The following is a 22,522-nucleotide window of genomic DNA, read 5'->3' on the forward strand; positions in this document are numbered from 1 at the left end:
TACCAGAATGCACTGTGGGGGAGACTGGAGCCAGACAGTAATCGGTTAGGGATGGGCTGGACCACGTCTTGATCAGGACTCTTAGCGTATGTGTACCTCCTGCTGTTTGTTTAATCCCAGATGCCCTATTAGTACTCAGAAGATGACTCGGGTCCCTAGGCCTGTCATTTCTCTTCCATTGTGGCCACACTGAGTAAACACCCTTCTCTAGTCGGTATATCGATGGTAAGTGATGAAGCCTCGCTCTCTAGGATTCCTGGACTCACTTTCATCCTAGAGACTCCAGTAACATCAGGGATGGTGAGATGTAGAAACTTCTGTACCCAAGGCAGGATGGACTTCAGCAGTGGCTCCTTTTCAGCCTGGCAGCAAGCAGTAGTGGTTCTGTGGGTGGGATGTCAGGCAATGTTAGGGTCTTTTCTAAGGCACAGATTTACTGTGAACTTCAGGCAGCCCTTCAGGGTGATGACCGTGGTACTGTCCTGTGGCTGGAATTGTTGGTGTCTTGCTGGTGGGGTCTGTTGGACTCTGCCATTATCCTTCTCCCTAGTTCCACGGCCAGGTTTACCTTGGGCTTTGTTCTCTGTCCTGCACACCAGGTCTGGGTCTTCCTGGGTTCCTACCTCCACCCTGATGAGCTCATGGGCCCCTCCTTAGTCACGAAGGTTGGAATTGGAACTGTTCAGTTGTTTATGATTTTGGTTCTTTCCTGTGGTTAAGGTGAGCAATGGACATCTTTACTTAGCTACCTCAGACTTCTCCAAATTCGGATTTGTTTATTTTAATAGCTCCTTTCTTATCTGTTTCCTTGTTTTGATAAGGTCTGATATGGCCCATGCTGGGCTCAAACTTGCTTTGTAACCGAGGCTTGCCTTAAACTCCTAACTACTTGTCTCCACCTCCCTGCACTCGGATCACAGGTGTGTGAGCTGCCACTCCTGGCTTCAGACTTATTTTTAAGTGTGAAAAGTATCCAATATATGTAAGCAAAAAGTTTCTTATACCTAGACTACCTTGGTTTTCTGCCAGAATCATCTTCAGTGTAGTAGGCAAGAAACCACCAGGGCACACTCTTTTCAGTGATGGAGTGAGATAGTCTCTTTCTATCTTGTATTTTCTCTCATCCATAACTTCATCACTTTATAGTTTGTTGGGTAATTTTTATGTGCTTGACCTCAAGTTTAATAAGAAAAAGAAGGAAATACTTCATAGGAACAAAACACGTTAAGACAGGTTTCTTCTTGTTTAGGAGCAAAGTAACCTGGAAACGTCCCAAAACAAATTGGGCAAGTCAAACAGGTTTGGCGAATGGAGGACGTTTACCTTGGAGTACCCTCTTCATTCCTTTCCAGCAGAAACCCAGCTCCCTTCTGTGCAGCATTGATGGGAGCTCATGATAGAGAGGTTCTCTGCTTTTCACGAAAGGCGGAGAGGCCCGTATCTGTGTCTGGAGCCTTTCAGGCTTGAAATGCACAGCTGCCACGGTCTTTCTCCTTCAGAAATGCAGTTTCCCACAGAGATTTTCATAAGTAATCATTATGTAGTGTAATGCCATATACTAATATATGTAGAATAATTTTGTTGGGAGTATAGCCCCCGGTGAAATTAGTGGAAGAAAGGTGTAGCCCTTGTAGAATGAATTGTCAAACTGTTCCTTTGACCCCAGGAGGTTTCCTACCTCAGGGAAATCAGTAGTGAAAGTCAGTTGGGCAGGAGATGTTTTTCCTGTGCACATTCACATGGTCTTCCTGTGCGTGATTATAATCGGGGAAGTGGGAGGACAGCCTTACCTTCGGGCACTCTTATAAAGAGAGCAGATGGATAAGAGGACACAGATGATCTGGATGGAAATTGACTCCTTAAATATAGTCTCAGCCTGAGAGACAGCTTAGCTATTTATGAGAGCTCAATTCTCCCAGGGGACTCAGGTTTGGCTCCCAGTACCCACATTGGCTGTGTTATAACTGCTTGTAACTCCAGCTGTGTGGGACCTAATGTCACCTTCTCGTCTCTGCAGGTCCTTACACACACAGGTACACTCACATATACATATATAAAAATTGAGAGAAAATCCAGGAGTGATGGCTTCTGTCTATTAGGTCAGCTTTGGGGAGGTGGAGGTGGGAGCATCAGGAGTTCAAGGCCATTCTTGGCTACCCAGTGAGTTCAGAGCCAGTCTGGTGACACAGTGTCTCAGAAAGATAAGGAATGTAGTTATCGGTGGACATCAGCAAGAAAGCAGGATTTCAAGTGCTTGCTGTCTGGTAAAAGATTAACACCACCATACACAGAATGACCTTCAAGAGCCACAGAAGCCATGTGAGGTATCATAGCATGTGAGCATAGCATAGAAATAAGAAAAGATAAATGCGGTAAGGTAGGGGGATGATCCTGTATTTTGTACACACTCTCCTGATTCAGGCAGCACAGCCTGGAGAGAGATTCCGTCTGCTTGGGACAAGGAGAAGGAGTGAGCATCTGACTTAGTCTAACCGAACACTGAACTCAGGCAAGTGCCTGCAGCCTCCAGGTTGGTACCTGGAGGTGTCTCTGCGCCTGAGCTAGCCCCACTGTAGGATTTTGCAGCCTAGATTCCAGGCTTGCCATATTGTCAGGCTGACTGCAGCAGCTTTTGTTAATATGTATACGCCAAACACTGGGGCTCACGGTTTCATACACACTGACGGGCATAGTTAGATTGGTCTTGGTAGAATCACAGTGGGTGATTTCAGTTCCCCACTCTCATCTTCAGGTAGGTATTTCTGACGGCTAATCAAGAAGATATCAACAACTTAAGCAGCTCCTTAACAGTCAGTGAGTTAGCAGCAATAAAACATCCTCCCAAAGAAGACTAGGTCTGGGTGGAGTTACTGATGAACCTTCAAGGAAGAGCTAACCAGTACAAACCATTTCATAAAACAGGGGATGGGACACTGCCGCAGTCCCTCTATGACTCCCGTGTTACTCTGAATCTAAGCTCAGAAAGAACTTAACTGTAACAAATATTATAAATGTGGGAACTTAACGTGGCAGCAGTTCCTCTTGAATATAGTGGTTCCCAAATAGCGACAGAGAGGCTATGATTTACGTACAACCCAAAAGCACCATAACTAGGCATTATAATTCTGTTCTATCCTCTAATCTAATCTTTGACACCTTCCATCTAAAATCCCCATAAAACTTGCATTTAGGGCCTCCTGTGCTCTGGCTGAGCTCTCATGATGCCACCTTCTTCCTGGCTGAATCTCCCCTGCCCCACTCTCTCCCAGAATCCTTTCTCTTCCCAGATGCCCCACACTAATTCTCCCCATTGCCTAATTTTTTTTCTTTTGGCTTTTCTAGCTTTTATTGACAAGTCAGAATAAATGGTGAACATTGTTTATACAGGCTTGAAATAGGAGATTCTTAACATAGCATTACAATACCATGTTGGCGTGAAACCAGATAGTGGGATAGAAAAATCAGCATTTGAATAATACAAGGATAATCTTTATGTACTGAACAAAAGCATTTTTGCCTACAGGTAACCGAGAAAGAAAATTGTAGACCAGTTTATCTGATAAGCAGATGAAAGCATTCTCAGTGAAATTCTTAACTAAGTTCAGTGGCAGAGTATACGAAGACATTCATACACTGTGGCCAGATCGGTTTCAGTTTGGAGACGCAGTTCTTAGGCAGATCAGAAAGTGCAATCAGCGGGTAGACATCAGAACCTAAACCACACGATCCTCTCAACCAGTATGGAGAAGGCCCTTTCACTAAGCTCAGCGTGCCTTCATTATAGACAACCTCAAATTAGGGAGGGAGGGATTGCAAAGGCAGTGCATAAATAAACCTACAGACAACATTCTACTGAGTGAGAAAAACTGGGGACATTTCCTGTAAAAGCTGGAATGGGACAGAGGTACCCACTCTCTCCAGTCTTACCCAGTGCTTTGCTTGAAACCTTATTAGTTAGAGCACTTAGCCAAGAGAAATCAAAAGAATACAGATAGGAAAGAAATCAAACCATTTTTATTTGCAGACCACACAACCCTTAAAAGACCCTAGAAACTCCACCAGAGAACACAGAACAGATGAGCATTTTCGGCAAAGTCACTGCATCAACATTGAAAATGGTAGCTTTCCTATATATCAGTGATGAACTTATAGCCAGATACGATGATGCACACCTTTAATTTCAGCACTTTGGAGACAGAAGCAGGGGGATCTCTGAGTGAGAGGCCAGCCTGTTCTACAAAGTGAGTTCAGTACAGCCTGGGCTACACAGAGAAACCTTGTCTCCAAAGGAAGATCTCACTGAAAAATCAGTGGTGGGGTGGTGATGGGGTGGTGATGGCGTGGGGTAGGGCGGTTGGGGTGGAGGAGGAGATCCTCATTCACTGTAGCTTCCCAAGACAAACAAAACAACTGTGGGGTAAGCCCAACTAAGGCAGTGAAAACCCTCAACAGTAAAACACAAGAAAGAAATTGAAGAAGACACTAGAAGGTGGAACACCTCCCTTGCTCATGGATGGACAGAATGAGTACCGTGAAAATGGCTGGATTAGTGGAAGCAGTGTAAGGAATTAGTACAGAATTATCAGAATCTCAGAACTAGAGGAACAACCGTAAGATTCACAGGGATGCCCAGGAGGTGCAGAGCTGAAGTCACACTGAGAGGAAAGAGTAATGCTGATCTCATATTGTATAACAGAGCCATAGTAACAGTATATCCACTGACACAGATCCGTACAGCAGTGGAACAGAACCGGAGACCCAGATATAAACCCAGACAGACCACCTAAATTTTTCACAAAACTGTGAAAAACATACATTGGAGAGAAAGACATCCTGGGCAAATATTTCTGGGAAAACTGGATTTCGACACAAGGACAACTGAAACTAGATCTTTCTCTGGCCTTGTACAAAAGTAAATTAAAAGGGGATCAGAGAGAACTTAATATAAGACCTATAACTTTGATACTGCTAGAGGAAACTTAGACGTTTCAAGATAAGGTGCAATCAGGTGCTTTCTTGACTCTGGTGGCATAGGAAATGATCACAAGAATTGGCAAACTGGGTTATATTAATAAGATTCTGTGGGGCTGTCAAGATGGCTCAATGGTTGGGTAAAGGAATTTGGTGCCAAGTGTGACCACCTGAGTTCTATCCATCCCTGGGACCCACACAGTGGAAGAGAGAACCCTGTCTTTTGACTTCCACATGTGCGATGTGGCATGTGTGAACCCCCATATACACAAGTAAATACATGTGAAAAAATAAAGAGGGTTCAGTAGAGCAAAGAAAACATCCCTGGTGTGAAGAGACAGCCTACAGAACAGTCTTTCCAGCTGTGCATCTGGCGCACACCTTTGATCCCAGCACTTGGGAGGCAGGGACAGGTCTCTGTGAGTTCGAGACCAACCAGGTGTTTACAGTGGAACCATCCCAGAAGTTCATCAGCAGATAAATGGATGAAGAAGGTATGGTCCATATGTACGGGCCATTCAGGGCGTCCTAGTAAGACCCTGTCTCAAAAGAAAAAAGCCCCAATCATCCCCCCCAAAAAACACAAACGAAGTGAGCACAGTGATGGGAGGGGCTGCATGAAGAGGAGCCCTCAGTCACCACTAGAGGGAATGTTAACATGTCTGACCGCTGTGGAAGCAGTACAGAGGTTCCTCAGCATTCTGAGACTAGAACTGCCACGTGGCACTGTGGTACTACTTATAGTTAGGGTTTTCTCTTTGCTCTGATGAAACACCATGACCAGAAGCAACTGTCATTGTTGAACTCAAACAGGGTAGGAGTTTGCAGGCAGGAGCTGATGCAGAAACCATGGGGGAGTGCTGTGTGCTGGCTTGCTTAGCCTGCTTTCTTATAGAACCCAGGACCACCCGCCCACTGTGGTCCCACCCACAACGGCACTCGTCTATTAATTAGAAAGTGCTCTACAGTGCGGCTGCACCTGATATTACAGGGAGGCAGCTCTTCAGTTGAGGTTCTCCTCTTAAATGACGAGGTTTTGTCAGGTTGACACAATACTATGACATAATACTAACCAACAGACTACTCTTGGATATAGAGTTTCAGACCCCGAGTAAGACATTTTATAGACATTGGGCATCGTGTGTGTGTGTGTGTGTGTGTGTGTGTGTGTGTGTGTGTGTGTGTGTGTACACATGCTGACTAGTCACAATAAACAGGAAATGGAACCATCCTAGATACTCATCAGCAGATAAATGGATGAAGAAAGTGTGGTCTGTATGTACAATAGGGTTTTATATAGTGACAAAGAAAAATGTGACTCTTACATTTGCAGGAAAATAGGTGAAAATCATTATAAGCAAAATAAGCCAGCTTCACACAAATACTGTATATTTTCTCTTGCACCTAAATTTAAAATTGTAAGCACATTTGTTTGTATGTGTGTGTGTGTGTGTCTGTCTGTCTATCTGTCTGTCTGTCTGTCTATCTATCTATCTATTATCTATATCTGCCTTTATTCATAGTTTACAAAACTAGGAAATAGATCATAAGAGAGAAGAGATCTTAAGGGAGGTAGGGATTAGTGAGGATTCCAGGCAAAAGGAAAGCAGAGATGATGTTAACTGGGGGAAGAGAGGGAACTAGCTGAAGGGGTGTGTGTGTGTGTGTGTGTGTGTGTGTGTGTGTGTGTGTGTGTACACGTGGGAGGGTAGGTGGGGAGGGATTGAGAGCCAAGTGTCATTTACACGTAGGTATGAAGATGCTGTGAAGGTGGGGTGGTGGTAGTTGTGAGGAGTTGAAGGGGACATTAGGGGAGGGTGGTGTTTTAGTTAGGGTTTTGTGGGTGTTAACGGACACCATGACCAAGGCAGTTTCTATAAGGTCAACATTTAATTGGGGCTGGCTTACAGGTTCAGAGACTCAGTCTATTATCATCATGGTGGGAGTCATGGCAGTGGCCAGGCAGACATGGTGCTCAAGGAACTGAAAGTTCTACATCTTGATCTGAAACAGCCAGGAGAAGGCTGTTTTCTGAAGGCAGCCAGGAGGAGGCTTTCTTCTACACTGGACAGAACCTGAGTACCGGGAGCTCTCAAAGCCCATTCCCCCAGTGACAAACTTCCTCCAACAAGGCCACACCTCCTAATAGTGCCATGCCCCATGGGCCAAGCATACTCAAACCACCACAGGTGGATATGCTCTAAATACAATATATGCACACATGAAATTACTAACAAAATTAAAAAAAATATCCTGATTAAAAAATATCCAGTAACCCTTTTCCTACAGAACTAGAGAAACTGATCAAATAACTGGTAAAGGACTTCAGACAGTCTCAGATAACCGAAGTTGTCTTAGCAGAAAAGAACCGAGCAGGAAGTTATCACCCTGCTTGACTTTAGAAATACTATAAGACCATGGTGACCCAGACACACATTAAACCATAGGGGCAGAGTGGAGTCCAGAATTAAGTTCACACACAGTTGAGTTTTGACAGAGGTGCCAAGAGTCCACAATGCAGGAGAGAGAGTTTGTTTCAGTGAGTGCTGTTGGGAAAACTGCAGGTGAGTGAGCCTTGCAGCCCTGCCTTTAGGAGCCGCTGTCTTTTTCATCCTGCTGAAGGAAGTACTCCTACCATCTCCCTTTCTCTCCTACTCTGTTTTCCTGTGGTGTGGTTGACTTCCCAATTAAATATAAGGTCATTCAGGGTGGGACTTTATTTGCTTGACATCCTAGACGGACCTTAGTCATTGCTGATTGACTAAATAAGTGTGTGAAAACAATGAGTGCTGGAATATTCCAGACTCTACTCCTCGTTATGAGATCTTGGCCAAATTATTTAATAGATTTTCTCAAGTTTCACACCTTCCATAAAACTACAGTAGGGAGAGTAGGCACATCACTGGGTTGCTAGGAGGATTTAGCTGGCTGTAAATATAAAATTGCCAACATTATGGAAGTGCGTTGAAGAAAATGAAAGCCATTTTAGCTTTTCCCTGCGTTTGGCGTCTTATACGGAATACTGATTATATGTTTACAAGGAACCTGTGTTGACCTTTTAAAGGACTTTCATGACCCAGAGTTCTTGTTTTCCTTTTCCTTTGTTTTAGGGGATGCAGAGAGCAACCAACGTCACCTATCAAGCACACCATGTCAGCCGGAATAAGAGAGGTCAGGTGGTGGGGACCAGAGGTGGCTTCCGTGGTTGCACAGTTTGGCTGACAGGTATGGTCAAGAGAGAACTGAGTGGGTGTGGTGGTGCGGGCCTGGATTCCCAGAAGTGACTTCAGAATCAGCCCGGACCACGTAGCAAGACTGTATCAAAGCAACAGCAAGGACAAGACTAGAGGATGACCTCAGTGGGTGACTTGAAATGGAACAGGGCCATGGGTACATAGGTGCCAGTGGGCACAGAGGAATCAACCAAAGGGACAGGTAATGGCAGGAACCATGAGGTAGGGGAACCAGACACAAGCTGTGCCCTTCCATGGCAGTAGTGGCTCTCAGTGTTTCAATGAGGTGCAGGGGGCGCATTGTTTGGATTTTCTAGGACACTGAAGTCCGCACCTGTCATCTTCCTCAGTCACTGTGGCAGGTGGAGGGGGCTCTCCTCCCCAAATTCCATAAACCACTGCCTAAGAGCAAATCAGCATGTTCATCCCCAAACCAGAATGTCACATTGCTCTCCACATGGGCACAAGTGCCACATAGTCATCAAAAACCAAATGAGATTTAACAGAGATTCCTTTCTTGTGTTTAGTTGCTTCTCTATGATATGACCTGATGCTAGCTCTGGTCCTTTTTCTGGAGACATTTAATTGACCAGGTAATGTTTCCTGGGAAGTGTTTTTACACTGGCTGGATATTAGTTCTTAGAGCCATTGTAACAGGTCATCCAAAACCAGTGGCTTCAAGCGGCAACAGCCACTCTTGGTCTTCTGAGCGACAGGTAGCATCTGTCTACTCCTTGGCATCTGGGTTGTCCAGAAATCACTACCCTTCCTGACAACAAGTACTGAATTTGGGGCACAGAAACTGTATGTAGTTACGGTCGTAGTCTGAAGTCCTGGTGGTCGTGAGTACTTGGTGGGGAGGATGTTGTCTTTAGCTTTTAGAAGCTTACATGCTTTACATATATTTTTTTCTGCTGTTTTCTTTCAGCCTCTCACTTTTCAGCAGTGTTTAGTTTTTAAGTTTGTATGGACTCATAGACTGCGTAAGGGGACTCTTCTGTTATAATTGTGGCTATCTGTCTTGAACACAAAACTTAGAATTTCAGATTTCTTTTTTTTTGTTTTCCTTCCTGGCATGTGGTTCTCTCACAGTATTTAAAACTGATTTAAAAACGCTGAGTATAATCTCCACTTTAAGTTCTCATATCCAGGAGGCTGAGGCTGGAGGCTCTCTCAGCATTCAGTGCTGGTGTGGGCTATAAAGTGAGTTCAAGGCCATCCTGGGCTATGTGACAAAACCCTGACTCAACAAAACAAAACAACCAACCAAATAATAACAACAAACAAACAAAGAAACAAAGGCAGCTGGAAAAGTAGTTGAGCCCTCACGCCTTCACTCCTGTCCTGCTGTTGAATCAGTTACCTTTGTAACTTTGTTGCTTAGCACTCCTGTCCTGTTGTTGAATCAGTTACCTTTGTAACTTTGTTGCTTAGGTGTGGTGCTGGGAGACAGCGCCTCTCCTTACTCTGCACTGCAAAGGCTGAATTCCAGGTGCTCAGAGGCCGCGTTTTACCTGAATCTCCCTTGGTTGTAGTCAAGGTCCTTTGGCTGCAGTGACCTTGTCTGTTGTCCTGGTTAGGTGGGAGCTCAGCTGACTGACTGGGACAAGCTAGTGATCTCTGTAACAGAGTGGTCTCACTGTGTTCTGTAGCTGGTGTCTCCAAGTTCATCCAACACTGACAAGTCACAGATCCACTTTTAGCTGAGCCTTCAAAGGCTGTACCATGTCACTCACTATATTTTTTTGGCTATGGTGAACCCCTCAGCCAGCCCAGACTCAAGAGGGTGCCATTAGGTAGTTTGTGTTGAGTGGACAGTGGCAGGGCACACTGTAAAGGAGCTGGTAGGGTAGGCTCTCCTTTGGAGCTGTCTTTGGGGAAACAGTCTGCCGGTGAGTTAGAGCAGCTGGCCCTCTGCTGATCCACCCAGGGTGCCGGTCTCTTCATTGAGCCCTCTGCACTGCCGTGATTGTGTTCTAGGGCACGGGCATGGTAGACTTCCGCATTCTTCTCTTGTCTTGTTGTTCTCTCGACTCTGATATGTGGTTACAGTCTCCAGGGTGGTGGACTGTTTGTATAGAAATGTTTGCTTTTTCCTAGTCATGAGAGTTGAGTGAATGGAAATTAGAGTTTCCTGGTTAGATTAATTATATTGTGAATTGACTCCCCAGTGGTTTGTTGTGGTCTATGAGAGGATGTGGAGGTAACTTTGCATTCACTGCCCCTGTTATATATAATTTGGCATTTGACTATAAAAATGAGTCATGTGGCCAAGTGAATATACCCAGCCAACCATGACACTAAAATTGCTTAAAAATTTTGGAGCTTATTGGTAATTTCTGGGTTATCAAAGATGGATGCTTAAGAACAGTACCTCCAGACCCCACCCCCTAAATCATAGAGAAACCCTAGACGCTTGTAGATATTTTGAGTAGATAAAAGGTCACTCTTACAGAAGTAACAGGTAAGATGTTTCTGAGGGGTGGGTGCTCAGAGTAACGAATGTGGCTCCTTGTCCTTAGACTCTCGGTTCTAACTGCATGCGGCATTTGTTTGGACCGTTCCCTCTAGGATTGTCTGGAGCAGGGAAGACGACCGTGAGCATGGCTCTGGAGGAGTACCTGGTTTGCCATGGCATTCCGTGCTACACTTTGGATGGCGACAACATCCGTCAAGGCCTCAATAAGAACCTTGGCTTCAGTCCTGAGGACAGAGAGGAGAATGTTCGCCGCATAGCAGAGGTGGCAAAGCTGTTCGCAGACGCTGGCCTCGTGTGCATCACAAGCTTCATATCGCCCTACACGCAGGTAAGGCCATTAGGATTATATCATTGGAAGTGATTATATGAGTAAAAAGAAGCCTGAACGTTGGCTGTGTTTTGAGGCTAAATTCAACTTTTTTCTTATTTCCCTGAAATACAAATAACTTAAAAATTATGTGCTATGATTTTTTTGAGTAAATCTAGTTTGGGTAAAGCTTTCTATAAAACACCCTGCGGGATAGCAAAATTCTTTAGATGAAGCCATTGCATGAATTATTTCAAGCTCAACACACACACAGACACACACACAGACACACACACACACACACACACACACACACACACACACACACACTTGCAAATACATGTACACATAATAAACAAACTGAGGAACAGAGTGCTTTTCATCCATCCTTGGTATCAGGACAGCCAACTTTTTATTGATCAATTTTTATTGATCACGTATGGTTTCTGTGAATGTCTTTTCTCCCTCTCTCTCTGAAGGACCGCAACAATGCTCGGCAGATTCATGAGGGTGCGAGCTTACCCTTCTTCGAGGTTTTTGTCGATGCTCCTCTGCATGTTTGTGAACAGAGGGACGTCAAAGGACTCTACAAGAAAGCACGGGCCGGAGAAATAAAAGGCAAGGGTCATTTTCTTCATAGTTCCCTTTGTCTAGATAGTTCACAATTTTGTATATACATCTGATGCGCATTTCTTTTAAATTAAATTTTTATTGGTGTGTGTGTGTGTGTGAGTGTGTGTGAGTATGTGTGTGAGAGTGTGTGTGAGTGTGTGTGAGTGTGTGTTGTGTGTTTGTGTGTGTGAGTGTGTGTATGTATGTGTGTGTGAGTGTGTGTGAGTGTGTTGTGTGTGTGTTGTGTGTTTGTGTGTGTGTGCGTGTGTGTGTGTGTGAGTGTGTGTATGTATGTGAGTGTATGTGAGTGTGTGTTGTGTGTGAGTGTGTGTTGTGTGTTTGTGTGTGTGAGTTGTGTATGTATGTGTGTGTGAGTGTGTGTGAGTGTGTGTGTTGTGTGTTTGTGTTTGTGAGTGTGTGTATGTGTGTGAGAGTGTGTGTGAGTGTGTGTTGTGTGTTTGTGTTTGTGAGTGTGTGTATGTATGTGTGTGAGTGTGTGTATGTATGTGTGTGAGTGTGTGTGAGTGTGTGTTGTGTGTGTGAGTGTGTGTTGTGTGTTTGTGTGTGTGTGTTGTGTGTTTGTGTGTGTGAGTGTGTGTATGTATGTGTGTGAGTGTGTGTATGTATGTGTGTGTGTGTGTTGTGTGTGTGAGTGTGTGTTGTGTGTTTGTGTGTGTGTTGTGTGTTTGTGTGTGTGAGTGTGTGTATGTATGTGTGTGAGTGTGTGTGAGTGTGTGTTGTGTGTGTGAGTGTGTGTATGTATGTGTGTGAGTGTGTGTGAGTGTGTGTTGTGTGTGTGAGTGTGTGTTGTGTGTTTGTGTGTGTGAGTGTGTGTATGTATGTGTGTGAGTGTGTGTGTGTTGTGTGTGTGAGTGTGTGTTGTGTGTTTGTGTGTGTGTGTGTGTGTGTGTGTGTGTGTGTGTGTATGTCAGTGTAGGTGCCTGTGGAGGCATTTGATCCTCTGGAGCTGATTGACATAGGTGTTGGGAACTGAACTCTGGTCCTCTGCAAGAGCAGTCTATGCTCTTAATCTCTGATCTGTCTCTCCAGTCCCCAGAACTGATAACTCTTGCCTAAGAAATACGGAATGAGAAATGACTTGAGCTGGTTGACAGAACTGGGACTTTGAGAGGTTGTGCTAAAAACCCACTTTATATAATTAGGTGTCTAGAATTAGGTTACCAGCCTCTCTTGTCTTTGCTACACCATGAAAGTGCAAGATGTCCATACCTGTTGGGAAAATGGCTGAAGTGTAAGGATCTTGATGTAAGGAGAATGTCCAGCTTTTATGTCGTGGTGTTTGATAAGGTGCTTTATTCAGCCTCTCTAAGATTCTTTTAAAGATTTGTTTATTATATATAAGTACACCGTAGCTGTCTTCAGCCACACCAGAAGAGGGCATCAGATCCCATTACAGATGGTTGTGAGCCACCATGTGGTTGCTGGGAATTGAACTCAGGACCTCTGCAAGAGCAATCAGTGCTCTTAACCGCTGAGCCATCTCTCCAGCCCCTCTCTAAGATTCTTAAATTTGAATTTACCTATTTCTGATTCTGTCTCTAGCTTTCATGGGCTGCTCCCAGTTTCAGTGTCTGACACATTAGGCATTGAAGAGGAAATGTAGAGCCCATCTTTGCTATTGTGGTTGATACTGTGCTAATGCTGTCAGCATCTGAGGAAACGGCATGCTGGCCTGAATGCAGCACTGGAGGTAGATCATACAGGAAACATCCCATAGGGTGGTCCATGTGGCCAACCTGCTTGCCTTCCCAGCAATGTCCAATAACCTGGGACCATTGCAGAAGGTCTGACTTCCAGATTTGGCTATTCTACCTCTGGCTCAGGAAAGATGAAAGGAAACTGAGGAGGGGGAGGATGCTTGCTATCCATCTCTCTTCTGTACTTGGGCCTGGGAATAACCAGCTGAGGGAATGCTGCCTGCCCTGGTGACGTCTAGTCTTGCAGGCAGAGCCGATGCTGACCTTGCTGCCTCAAGGGTCAACTCATCAGGGAGGCCACTGACTATTGTCACTCTCACCCCTTAAGCTGGCACATTCTTGACTCAGAAGGAACAGGCTGCCTGCTTGGAGTAACTGATGGTGGGCAAGAGTGCAGATAGGTCAGTTGGGCTCTTCATGGAGTGTCTGAGTGATGCTGTTTAAAATGGCCCCGTGTGGAGAATGCTGTGCAGCACTTCCTTTCCATAGTACAGTTCCTTCTCATCAGGCACGAGGGTGTAGGCCAGAGGACAACTGTAGGAGTCGACTCTCTCAGAGCTTCCACAGTGCGGGTCCTGGGAGTGAACTCAGGCTGTTAGGCCCCGTTTCTCACTGAGCCGTCTTCCTGGCCCTGTAGTATTTGATAGCAAGGCTGGGCTGTAGCTGTGAGGTTGGTCAGTGGACCAATATATTCAATAAGGTGTCTTCAGACGTTATTACAGCGAGTGATGAGAATTGACTGTATGCGTAAGAAGAAATAACGTTTACCTGGGACTCTCGCAAGAGAGTCATCAGCACCATAATCCCACGACAGGGCAGCGCGTGGTAAGCCTAGGCTTCAGTGCAGACTGGCACAGATGAAGTAAACTCTCCGTTTGTCTCCTGTTGTCTGCTGACCTTTGAAGGCTTCACTGGGATCGACTCTGAGTATGAGAAACCAGAGGCCCCGGAACTGGTGCTGAAAACGGATTCTTGTGATGTCAACGACTGTGTCCAGCAGGTCGTGGAGCTTCTGCAGGAACGGGTAAGACAGAGAGAACAGAGGTAGAAGACAGAGAGGAAGACTGCCTCATGACTCGGCCTCTAAAAATGACCTGACCGAGTAGTGTGTGCTTCAAGGCCTTTATAAAAACCAGTAACTTCCTGTGGGCTACTGTTTTAGCATTTCGGGGCTTACACAATACATGAAATACCCTGGTTATTGTAAATGTCAGGAAAGTTGCGAGCCATGGGATCTTGTGTTTTATCAATAATTTTACGGGGCTGGGGATTTAGCTCAGTGGTAGAGCGCTTACCTAGGAAGCGCAAGGCCCTGGGTTCGGTCCCCAGCTCCGAAAAAAAGAACAAAAAAAAAAATAATAATTTTACCACACTTATTATTCTGCTGTGTGACGATGCTAGGCTGTTTATGTTGAGGCACACAGCGCTGTTCAGTTTCCTTAGGTTATTTGACAAGGTATCACCTTGGTGATATGCTCCCTGCTGGAGTTTTGAGAAAGGCCCTGCAGAGGGAGGGTTTGGTTTTCAGAGTCTCTCCCTGGGCCTATGCAGGCACAGGAGGCCCTGGGGCCGATTAACAGATACATGGATCCCTTGGATTTTATTCACTTTCTGAAGGAGTTTTTCTTGCCTCTAGACTGCTCATTGCCTCTTGTTTGGGTCCACTGCCTCATACTTCACTTTAGCTAGAGGGGACCCAGCCACTGTGTGGGGATGGAGCTTGACGTGACAGTGTTTCACCTGCTTGTCCTGTGTCCCTATCTTTGATGGCCACTTCTACTGTCTGGGAAACCGGGGCGGGGGTGTGTGCCATCATCTCCTGTTCTGTATTAACCGGGTGATGGAGTTGGGAATTCCTTTTTAATGTACAAAATTCTGACCAGAATTCCCTCTCATCTCTAGCCTTTATACAGCCCTCTGCCCAAATATATGTGTTCCACCTTTGAAGTTTTCTATATTATAAAATATATTATGTAGTCCAGGTAGGTAGCATAAGACTATCTAATTTTTGTTTTTTCAAGGCAGGGTTTCTCTGTGTAGCCCTGGCTGTCCTGGAACCCCCTCTGTAGATCAGGCTGGGCATCAGTCATCTCCCAGTTCTAGGTTTCCAGTTAACTTTACCGCAGTCCTCTGCCCTCAGCTCCCCTCATCTTTCCAAAGTGGTCCCAGGAGTCATCCCTCATCTTCTACCAACCATATAGTAATCAAAACCCATTACTGTAGTTACTAACAAACCCAGCCACTGGCAAGGCAGAGGTTGATCTGCCAGGATTCTTGGGGGCTTGCATTGCAGGGCAAAGAAGAGGAAAGAGGAGCATGTGACCCCCGAGAAGTGTGTTAGAAACCACGACTCATTGGTTCACGGTGTGTCTGGAGGCAGAGAGGCGTGTTCGAAAGGTTTCTTTTGGAGTTCTTTCCGGTTTCTTTTGGAATTCTTCCTCCACCTGGTCTTTGAAAGGTAGTTCTTTCTTACGGTCTTGTACAGATGTTCTTCCACAGTCATTTCATTTATCTGAGACAGGCTTTTGCTGTGTAGACCAGGCTGGCCTCCAGCTTGCCTCTGCTTTCCCCGTGCTGAGATTACAGGTAGATGTGCCACCCTGCCTTGAACTTCATTGACTGTTGAAACTTGGTGGCCATTACATTGTTTTAAATGTGCCTTTCTTTCATGACATACAGTAGCTCCCATGTGCAGCTGCGGTGACATCAGTATGTGTCCAGCATGTGGTCATCACTCTAGCCAGACTCTCCAGTATGTCTTTGGCATCAGCACCTCCTCTCCATCAGGGACGGTAGCTAACTGTGTGTCAAACAGAAAGACCCTGCTCCACAGATACCCTACTTTCCCCAGCTGATGTTTTAGCTTTGATTATTTGAGTTCATCTATTTTTAAGTCTTTCCATTATTGTACCTACTATGTTGACATGTTTATAGAAAGATTTCTGTTTTTTTTCTTTTTTCTTTTTTTTTTTAATTTTAAACTTCGAGGCAGGGTTTCTCTGGAGTCCTGGCGTCCTGGGACTCCCTATGTAGACTGAGCTTGCTTCAGACTGGAAGACATCGGCCTGCCTCTTGAGTACTGGGATTAAAGGCATGCTTTACTCTGCCTTGCCTAGGAGTTTCTAAACCGTGATAATTAATGACAAGCAGTTTTGGGGCTGGAGAGTTGGCCCAGTGGTGAAGAGCCCTGGCTGCCCTACCAGAGGCCCTGAGTTTGATTTCCAGCACCCACATAGAGGCCCACAGCTGGCACTCCAGCGCCAGGGAATCTATTGCCCTCTTCTGGCCTCTAAGGGTACTACACACATATGTTATACATAGATGTGTGCTGGGCAAAATACTCTTACACATTACAAAAACAAGCAAACAAACAACCCTCAAACCAAAAAACTGGAACACTTAAAAAAATACAAACCCATAAACTCCAAAGCCAGTCTTGTCATCCCTTGACCTTTTTCTCTGTCACGTACATTCTGTTGAAGTTCTCCGTGTGTTCCGGCACACTGCCTGTGTTCCACTGCGTCCTGTCATTCAGTTATTTTACAGTTTGAGTCACCACTTAAAGTCCTGATCGATTGTTGAACAGGTCCTGGTAGGTCATTTCTGGTTCTAGCTCTGGTGGTGTTGGCATTTGACTGAGGGTGGTTTTTGCGTGTATGTGTGGGTAGGTGTGTGCCCTGGAGCACTGGTCGGAGTCAGAAGGCAGTTTCCTGTATTTGGTTCTCTCCGTCTACTATGTGGGTTCTGGGGATTGAACTCGGGCTGTCAGGTTTGGCGGCAAGCCCCTTAATCTGCTGAGCTATCCCGTGGCTGAGATCACAGTTCTTTGCTTCTCTTTGTTTCCTGAGGAAAGGCTCTCCTGTAGTTCATGCTGGCATCTTACTGTCTGCAGAACTGAGGATGACACTGAACTTTTTTTCTTTTGTTTCTTGAGCCCTATGCTTACAGGCATGCACCGCCACCATGCCTGGTTTATGTGACCTGGGACTGAACCCAGGATTTGTGCATGCTAGTCAATCACTCTAACCAAAGGAGCTACACCACCAAGCACCTCTCCCCCTTTTAATTTTAAAAGAGAAGACCAGGTTTGTTCAGACTATGGTCCAGGGTAGCTATGAGTGTGGCCTGACATGAAAGTACCCTCAGTAAACCATTGACTCTTCTGTGATTTTTTAAAAAATATTTATTTATTTTATGTATATGAGTACACTGTAGCTGTCTAAAGACACACCAGAAGAGGGCATCAGATCTTATTACAGATGGTTGTGAGCCACCATGTGGTTGCTGGGATTTGAACTCAGGACCTCTGGAAGAACAGTCACTGCTCTTAACCACTGAGCCATCTCTCCAGCCCTCTTCTGTGATTTTTATTGCTGTTGTTCTCATCTGTCTCATCATTTGGTTGCATGGTGAACCAACTCATAGGTAAACTTGGCGGATAGCAACATGTGGGAGTGCTAAAAGGTTGGACATACTTATTCTGTGGACATGTCTTGTGTCTTGATATACCTGTCATGCAGTTGGTAGGCCAGCTTCTCCAGGGCCAGCCATTCCTTATGCTCAGTATGGGGAGTGTTTTTATTTGTCTACATTGAGCTTATGTTGTTTTTCTTGAATTTTGTCAGCAGAAAGTTAAAAAGTTGTATGTAGTCTAGCTTTATAATTTATATCTTTTATGTCTAACCAGCAGGTCTTGAATGCTTTACAGAATCCTAGGCAATTGCACAGATACTCCTGTGTGGTCCACAGACGCTGCGAGAGGCTACCCACTTACGGGGATTGTTAAGCTCAGTGTGGATTGTGCACTGCTGGTGCTCCCACTGTCGGTGCTCCCCACTGCCGGTGCTCCCCACTGCCGGTGCTCCCACTGCCGGTGCTCCCCACTGCTGGTGCTCCCCACTGCTGGTGCGCCCACTGCCGGTGCTCCCCACTGCCAGTGCTCCCCACTGCCGGTGCTCCCCACTGCCGGTGCTCCCACTGCCGGTGCTCCCTTCTGTCCTCCTCTCTGTAACTTCTTCCTCACTTAGAATAGCATTCTTTGGAGTTCATGCTTTGCCTGCATAAATCGGCCTTGTGCCTCTGCAGCTGCTAACTCCTAGGCCCCTTTTAATGCCAGGAGGAAGAGGATTTGTGTTGTTTCTTAAGTGTCAGTTCTGTGAAGATACTGCAGTTCCAAGCCTAGGGATGGCACAGAGTCCCACACACCATTCAGTCAAATACTAAGTATGACGTGTGAAGTCTTCCACTAATGCTCTCACTGCTCAGAGGACAGGGTCAGTGCCACTGTGATTTTGTGACTATGCCTTTTATTCTGTGCCTTTTATTTCATGATAGGTCATCCATAGAGTCTGAAGTTTGGAATAAGTATTTCCCTTTTCTTAATTACCTGTATCCAATTCATCACCACCACCACCATTATTATTATGTATTATTTATTATTATTATTATTATTATTATTATTATTATTATTATTATTACTGTGGGGGGGTAGGTGTTTTTTCAGAGTTAGGGTGGTTTGTGTTGAGACTACTTCCTGGTTTGGTTCTGAGAGGCTGGCCTTTGTATGACCTGCTGTCGTGCATTCTGCCGTGGCATGCTTCCCCTCCTCCTCCCTTCTCCTCCCACCTTCGTCTCTGCAGGCTCCCTTCATGCCTTCCCCCTGTTGATGTCGTCCTGATTAGAGGTTGTACTAATTATCCTTTTCATGTGTATTATACAGAGAGGGTGCTTACTGGGCACTCTGACCAGGCGTCTCACTGAAGCGCAGAGCAGACTGCCATCTGCTGCGTGTTGTAAAGGGCCACATGTAGTGCTATGTGTCTGTGGAAATGGCTTTTGTTTTTTGTTGTTTGTTTGTTTGCTTTATTCTGACCTCCGGGGCAGTGGCCCCTTTTCTCTCTCACCTTATCTTATAGTGTCTTCTTTCTTGTATTTCTTTTTAAATTAAAGATTTGCTTATTTTTTATGTGTATGGGTGTTTTGCTTGCATATATGTATGCAATGCTCTTGAATGCTGGAATCCCCCCGAACTAGAGTTACAGACAATTGTTAGCGGCCATTAACATTGGGTGCTAGGAATCAAAGCCATGAGCTTTGGACAAACTGCCAGAGCTCTTAACCATTGAGCTTCTTCCCCCAACCCCCATGCCTCCCCCCAATTTTTGTGGCATCTCCATAAGAGATCTTTGCACTCAGTTCTTTCTGTATGCTGTCTCATTTCACCCACACAATATCTTGGTAGTACTTTCCAGAAATTGGCTGTGTTGGACCAGGCATCTGGAGACCTCATAGTGGCTTTTATGTATCTCTCCTTATTTTCAGGAGTCTTCTCTTTCCACTCACAACTTCTCGTTAGACTATGCCGTATGGGTTAGAACAGAAGTTTTCTTCTGAAGATTGTTTTTTATCATAAAGAGGTGTGACCACAGAGAAGAAATCCAGGTGCCCTTTTACTGTAGTTAAGCTCTCTTGGCATCAGCCTTGTTTGGGGAAAAAGATCTCGGCTATCTGCTTTCCCAAGCAGTTGATGTCCCTGACAGCACGGGAGTACCGCTCTGCTGTGCGTGGTGAGTCCCGTTAACTGGAGAGCTTGCTCAGTACCATGTGTGGTGCACACTGCAGCACACGCTGGGATGCGGCGGCCAGCCAAACAGTACAGTTGCTTTATGGACCTTCGTGTTTGGTCTTCGCCACTCTATTGTAGTTTATAGTGTGTAGACAGTGTAGTGTGGCCATGTATAAATTAGTTTATGTTTCTGCTTTTGTATCATGATGTAGAGCTTAAAATTACAATCAGAGGAAGATACACACGGACAAAACTACATCTGTTCTCACATGAATTCTCTTTGATTGCCTCCTAGTAAAGTTGAGTCTCAGATAAGTCTTAGGCCACATGGAGAAGCCCGTGAACAGCTGGCACACCACACCTCTTAGTTGGTGGGACACACACTGCTTTCCCATGGACAGGGGACTTTGGGTTAGTGCACACCCTGTCCAACCAGCCAGCCGGGTGGAGTCTATGCAATTCACCTTCAGTATACTGCAGAGAAGTTTCTGAGATTTTCTCCAGGTGCTTAGGGGAGAGCACATGGTGGGAGCTCAGATAGACGGAGGGTGAAGGGCTGAATGGGTGGAGTGCAGAACAGAACCAGTTCACAATAGGTTCAAGACCCCGAGGAGTGGTTATAGCATCACCATTTTCCTGAGGAGAAGCAGGGCCAGGTTTGTGATGTAATGTCAGAATAGTCAGGTCAGGTGGGCTCGGCGCCGTCACAGGGTGGATTCCCAGCCCACACTTAGATCTTTCTAGTAGATCATTTCTAAATTCTGCATTACTCCTGTCTCAGTTGGCTGCTGAAATATGAATCTTTTGTCCTATTCCCTCACACATTCCGTGATGGTTGGTTCCTGAGTGCAGATGGGATTTCTTTGATCTTACAAAAACTGAATCCTTTTAGAATACTTTAAAGGTACTCTAGAGGAAGTCAAGGATGACACTGCCTGGCTTGGAAAAGAAAGAAACTCAGGCAGAGAAAGAAACTTCTTAAGTTTGAATCTAGATGATGTGAAACGTTCTACATAGTGGGAAATAAGGTCAATGTAGGTTATTTTTGTTTAAAGGTTTATTTGTGTGTGTGTGTGTGTGTGTGTGTGTGTGTGTGTGTGTCTGTCTGTCTGTCTGTGTGCATGTGTGTGTGTGTTGCCCAGCATGGATGTTAGGAACTGAACTTGGGTCTTCTGAAAGAGCAGCAAGCATTATTAACCACTGAGAGATTTGTTATTTATTATATTGTCCCTGTGAGTTTTATTATTTATTTATTTATTTATTTATTTATTTATTTATTTTTATTATTATTATTATTTTTAAGATTAGGGCTTCCTGGCTGTCCTTGAACTTGCTATGTAGACTAGGTTGGCCTCGAATTTGAAGAGACCTGCTTGCCTCTGCCTCCCTAGTGCTAGGATTAAAGGTGTGGACCACCACACCCTGCAGTGAGACAGGGTTGTTTAAAGGCTAAGTGAGGAGGCTTTAAAAGTTGGTTCGACACCGTTTCCCTAGACTGCAGGGATCATCAACATGGATGGCAGCTAGTCCAAGGCGGGCAGACAGGCTTGCACACACCGGCATGAGCTCCTCCTCTTTGTTGGGCTCCTAATAAAATGCTGCTTATAATGTCAACTTCGTTTCTGAAATAAACTACGGAAGATTTATCTCTGCTTCAGCATCAGTTCTAAGGGTTTTTGTTTGTTTTTCCTCACAGCCAGCACTCTTATCTCTGGTCACTGGAGTCTCCCAAGAGTTCAAGTTGCTTCTGATCCTTTCTGGAGTTTAGTTTGTAGGTTAAGGGCCCAGTCTCAGGACATTGCTTGTTCGGATCTGAGTCGTGAGTTCATAGGTCACCCTCCCTTCTGCCTGGCTATTTAAATAACCCAGGTGCCTCTTCTTGGCTCTGTAACTGGTCAGAACGACTCAGGGAAGTGTTGATTATCGCTGGTTTATTGTGAACTCGGGAGAGCTTTATGGATGGAATGTATAGGGTAGTGTGGGGCATAGCGAACAAGTGTCCATGCCCCTCTCTTTTAGCATCTCTGCATGTAGAGTGGTTCACACAGCCTTGAACTCCGTTGTTGGGGGGGGGGGTGCTTATGGAGGCTTCCTGTAGGCAGTGACCAGTGAAGTGGCAAGAGGTGAGGCTACAAGTTACCAACCTGCAGTCAAGGTGATCCTTCTGGTGACAGAAGCCAGTCCTGAAGCTGACCAGGAGGCATCAGCCATGAATTTCCCCATACGAAAGACATTATCACTTAGAGTCTGTGCTAGGAACTGGGGACAAAGACCAACGATAATGGGTTTCCAGTTGTGCTGTGGCTTTAGGTAGAGAGAAGAAGCGAGTACCACCTGGGACTTTTGAGAGTGAAGGAGCTTGAGAAGGCTGTGCCCAGGGGAATAATAGTGGCAGATGATATATATTTTTTTAAACCAGCGGTATCCTGGGGAGGCTCTTCCAAAATGAGTTTTGTTTTCAGTTTTGAGACGAGGTTTTTCTGTGTTGCTCTGGCTCTCCCGGAACTCATTCTGTAGACCAGGCTGGCCTCCAACTCTCAGAGATCCTCCAGCCTGTGCCTCCCTAGTGTGCCACCACTGCCCAGCTTTAACTGGTATTCTTAATTTACTGTCACAAAGGAAGATCAATATTTACTT

The 22,522-nt window shown here is 45.3% G+C and overlaps 1 protein-coding gene across 2 annotated transcripts in view; it reads left to right on the forward strand.

Annotated features, from left to right (window-relative positions):
* The window catches only part of Papss1 (3'-phosphoadenosine 5'-phosphosulfate synthase 1), a 142,373-nt gene that overhangs the window by 76,137 nt on the left and 43,714 nt on the right, over positions 1–22,522 (forward strand). For both annotated transcript variants that reach the window (XM_063281662.1, NM_001395059.1), the window contains 4 exons: positions 8,082–8,196; positions 10,776–11,011; positions 11,470–11,608; positions 14,226–14,344. In XM_063281662.1, the coding sequence (XP_063137732.1) occupies positions 8,082–8,196; positions 10,776–11,011; positions 11,470–11,608; positions 14,226–14,344 (609 nt within the window). The remainder of the gene's footprint in view (positions 1–8,081; positions 8,197–10,775; positions 11,012–11,469; positions 11,609–14,225; positions 14,345–22,522) is intronic.

The sequence above is a fragment of the Rattus norvegicus genome, chromosome 2 (assembly GCF_036323735.1).
Source record: "Rattus norvegicus strain BN/NHsdMcwi chromosome 2, GRCr8, whole genome shotgun sequence".
Lineage (NCBI taxonomy): Eukaryota > Metazoa > Chordata > Mammalia > Rodentia > Muridae > Rattus > Rattus norvegicus.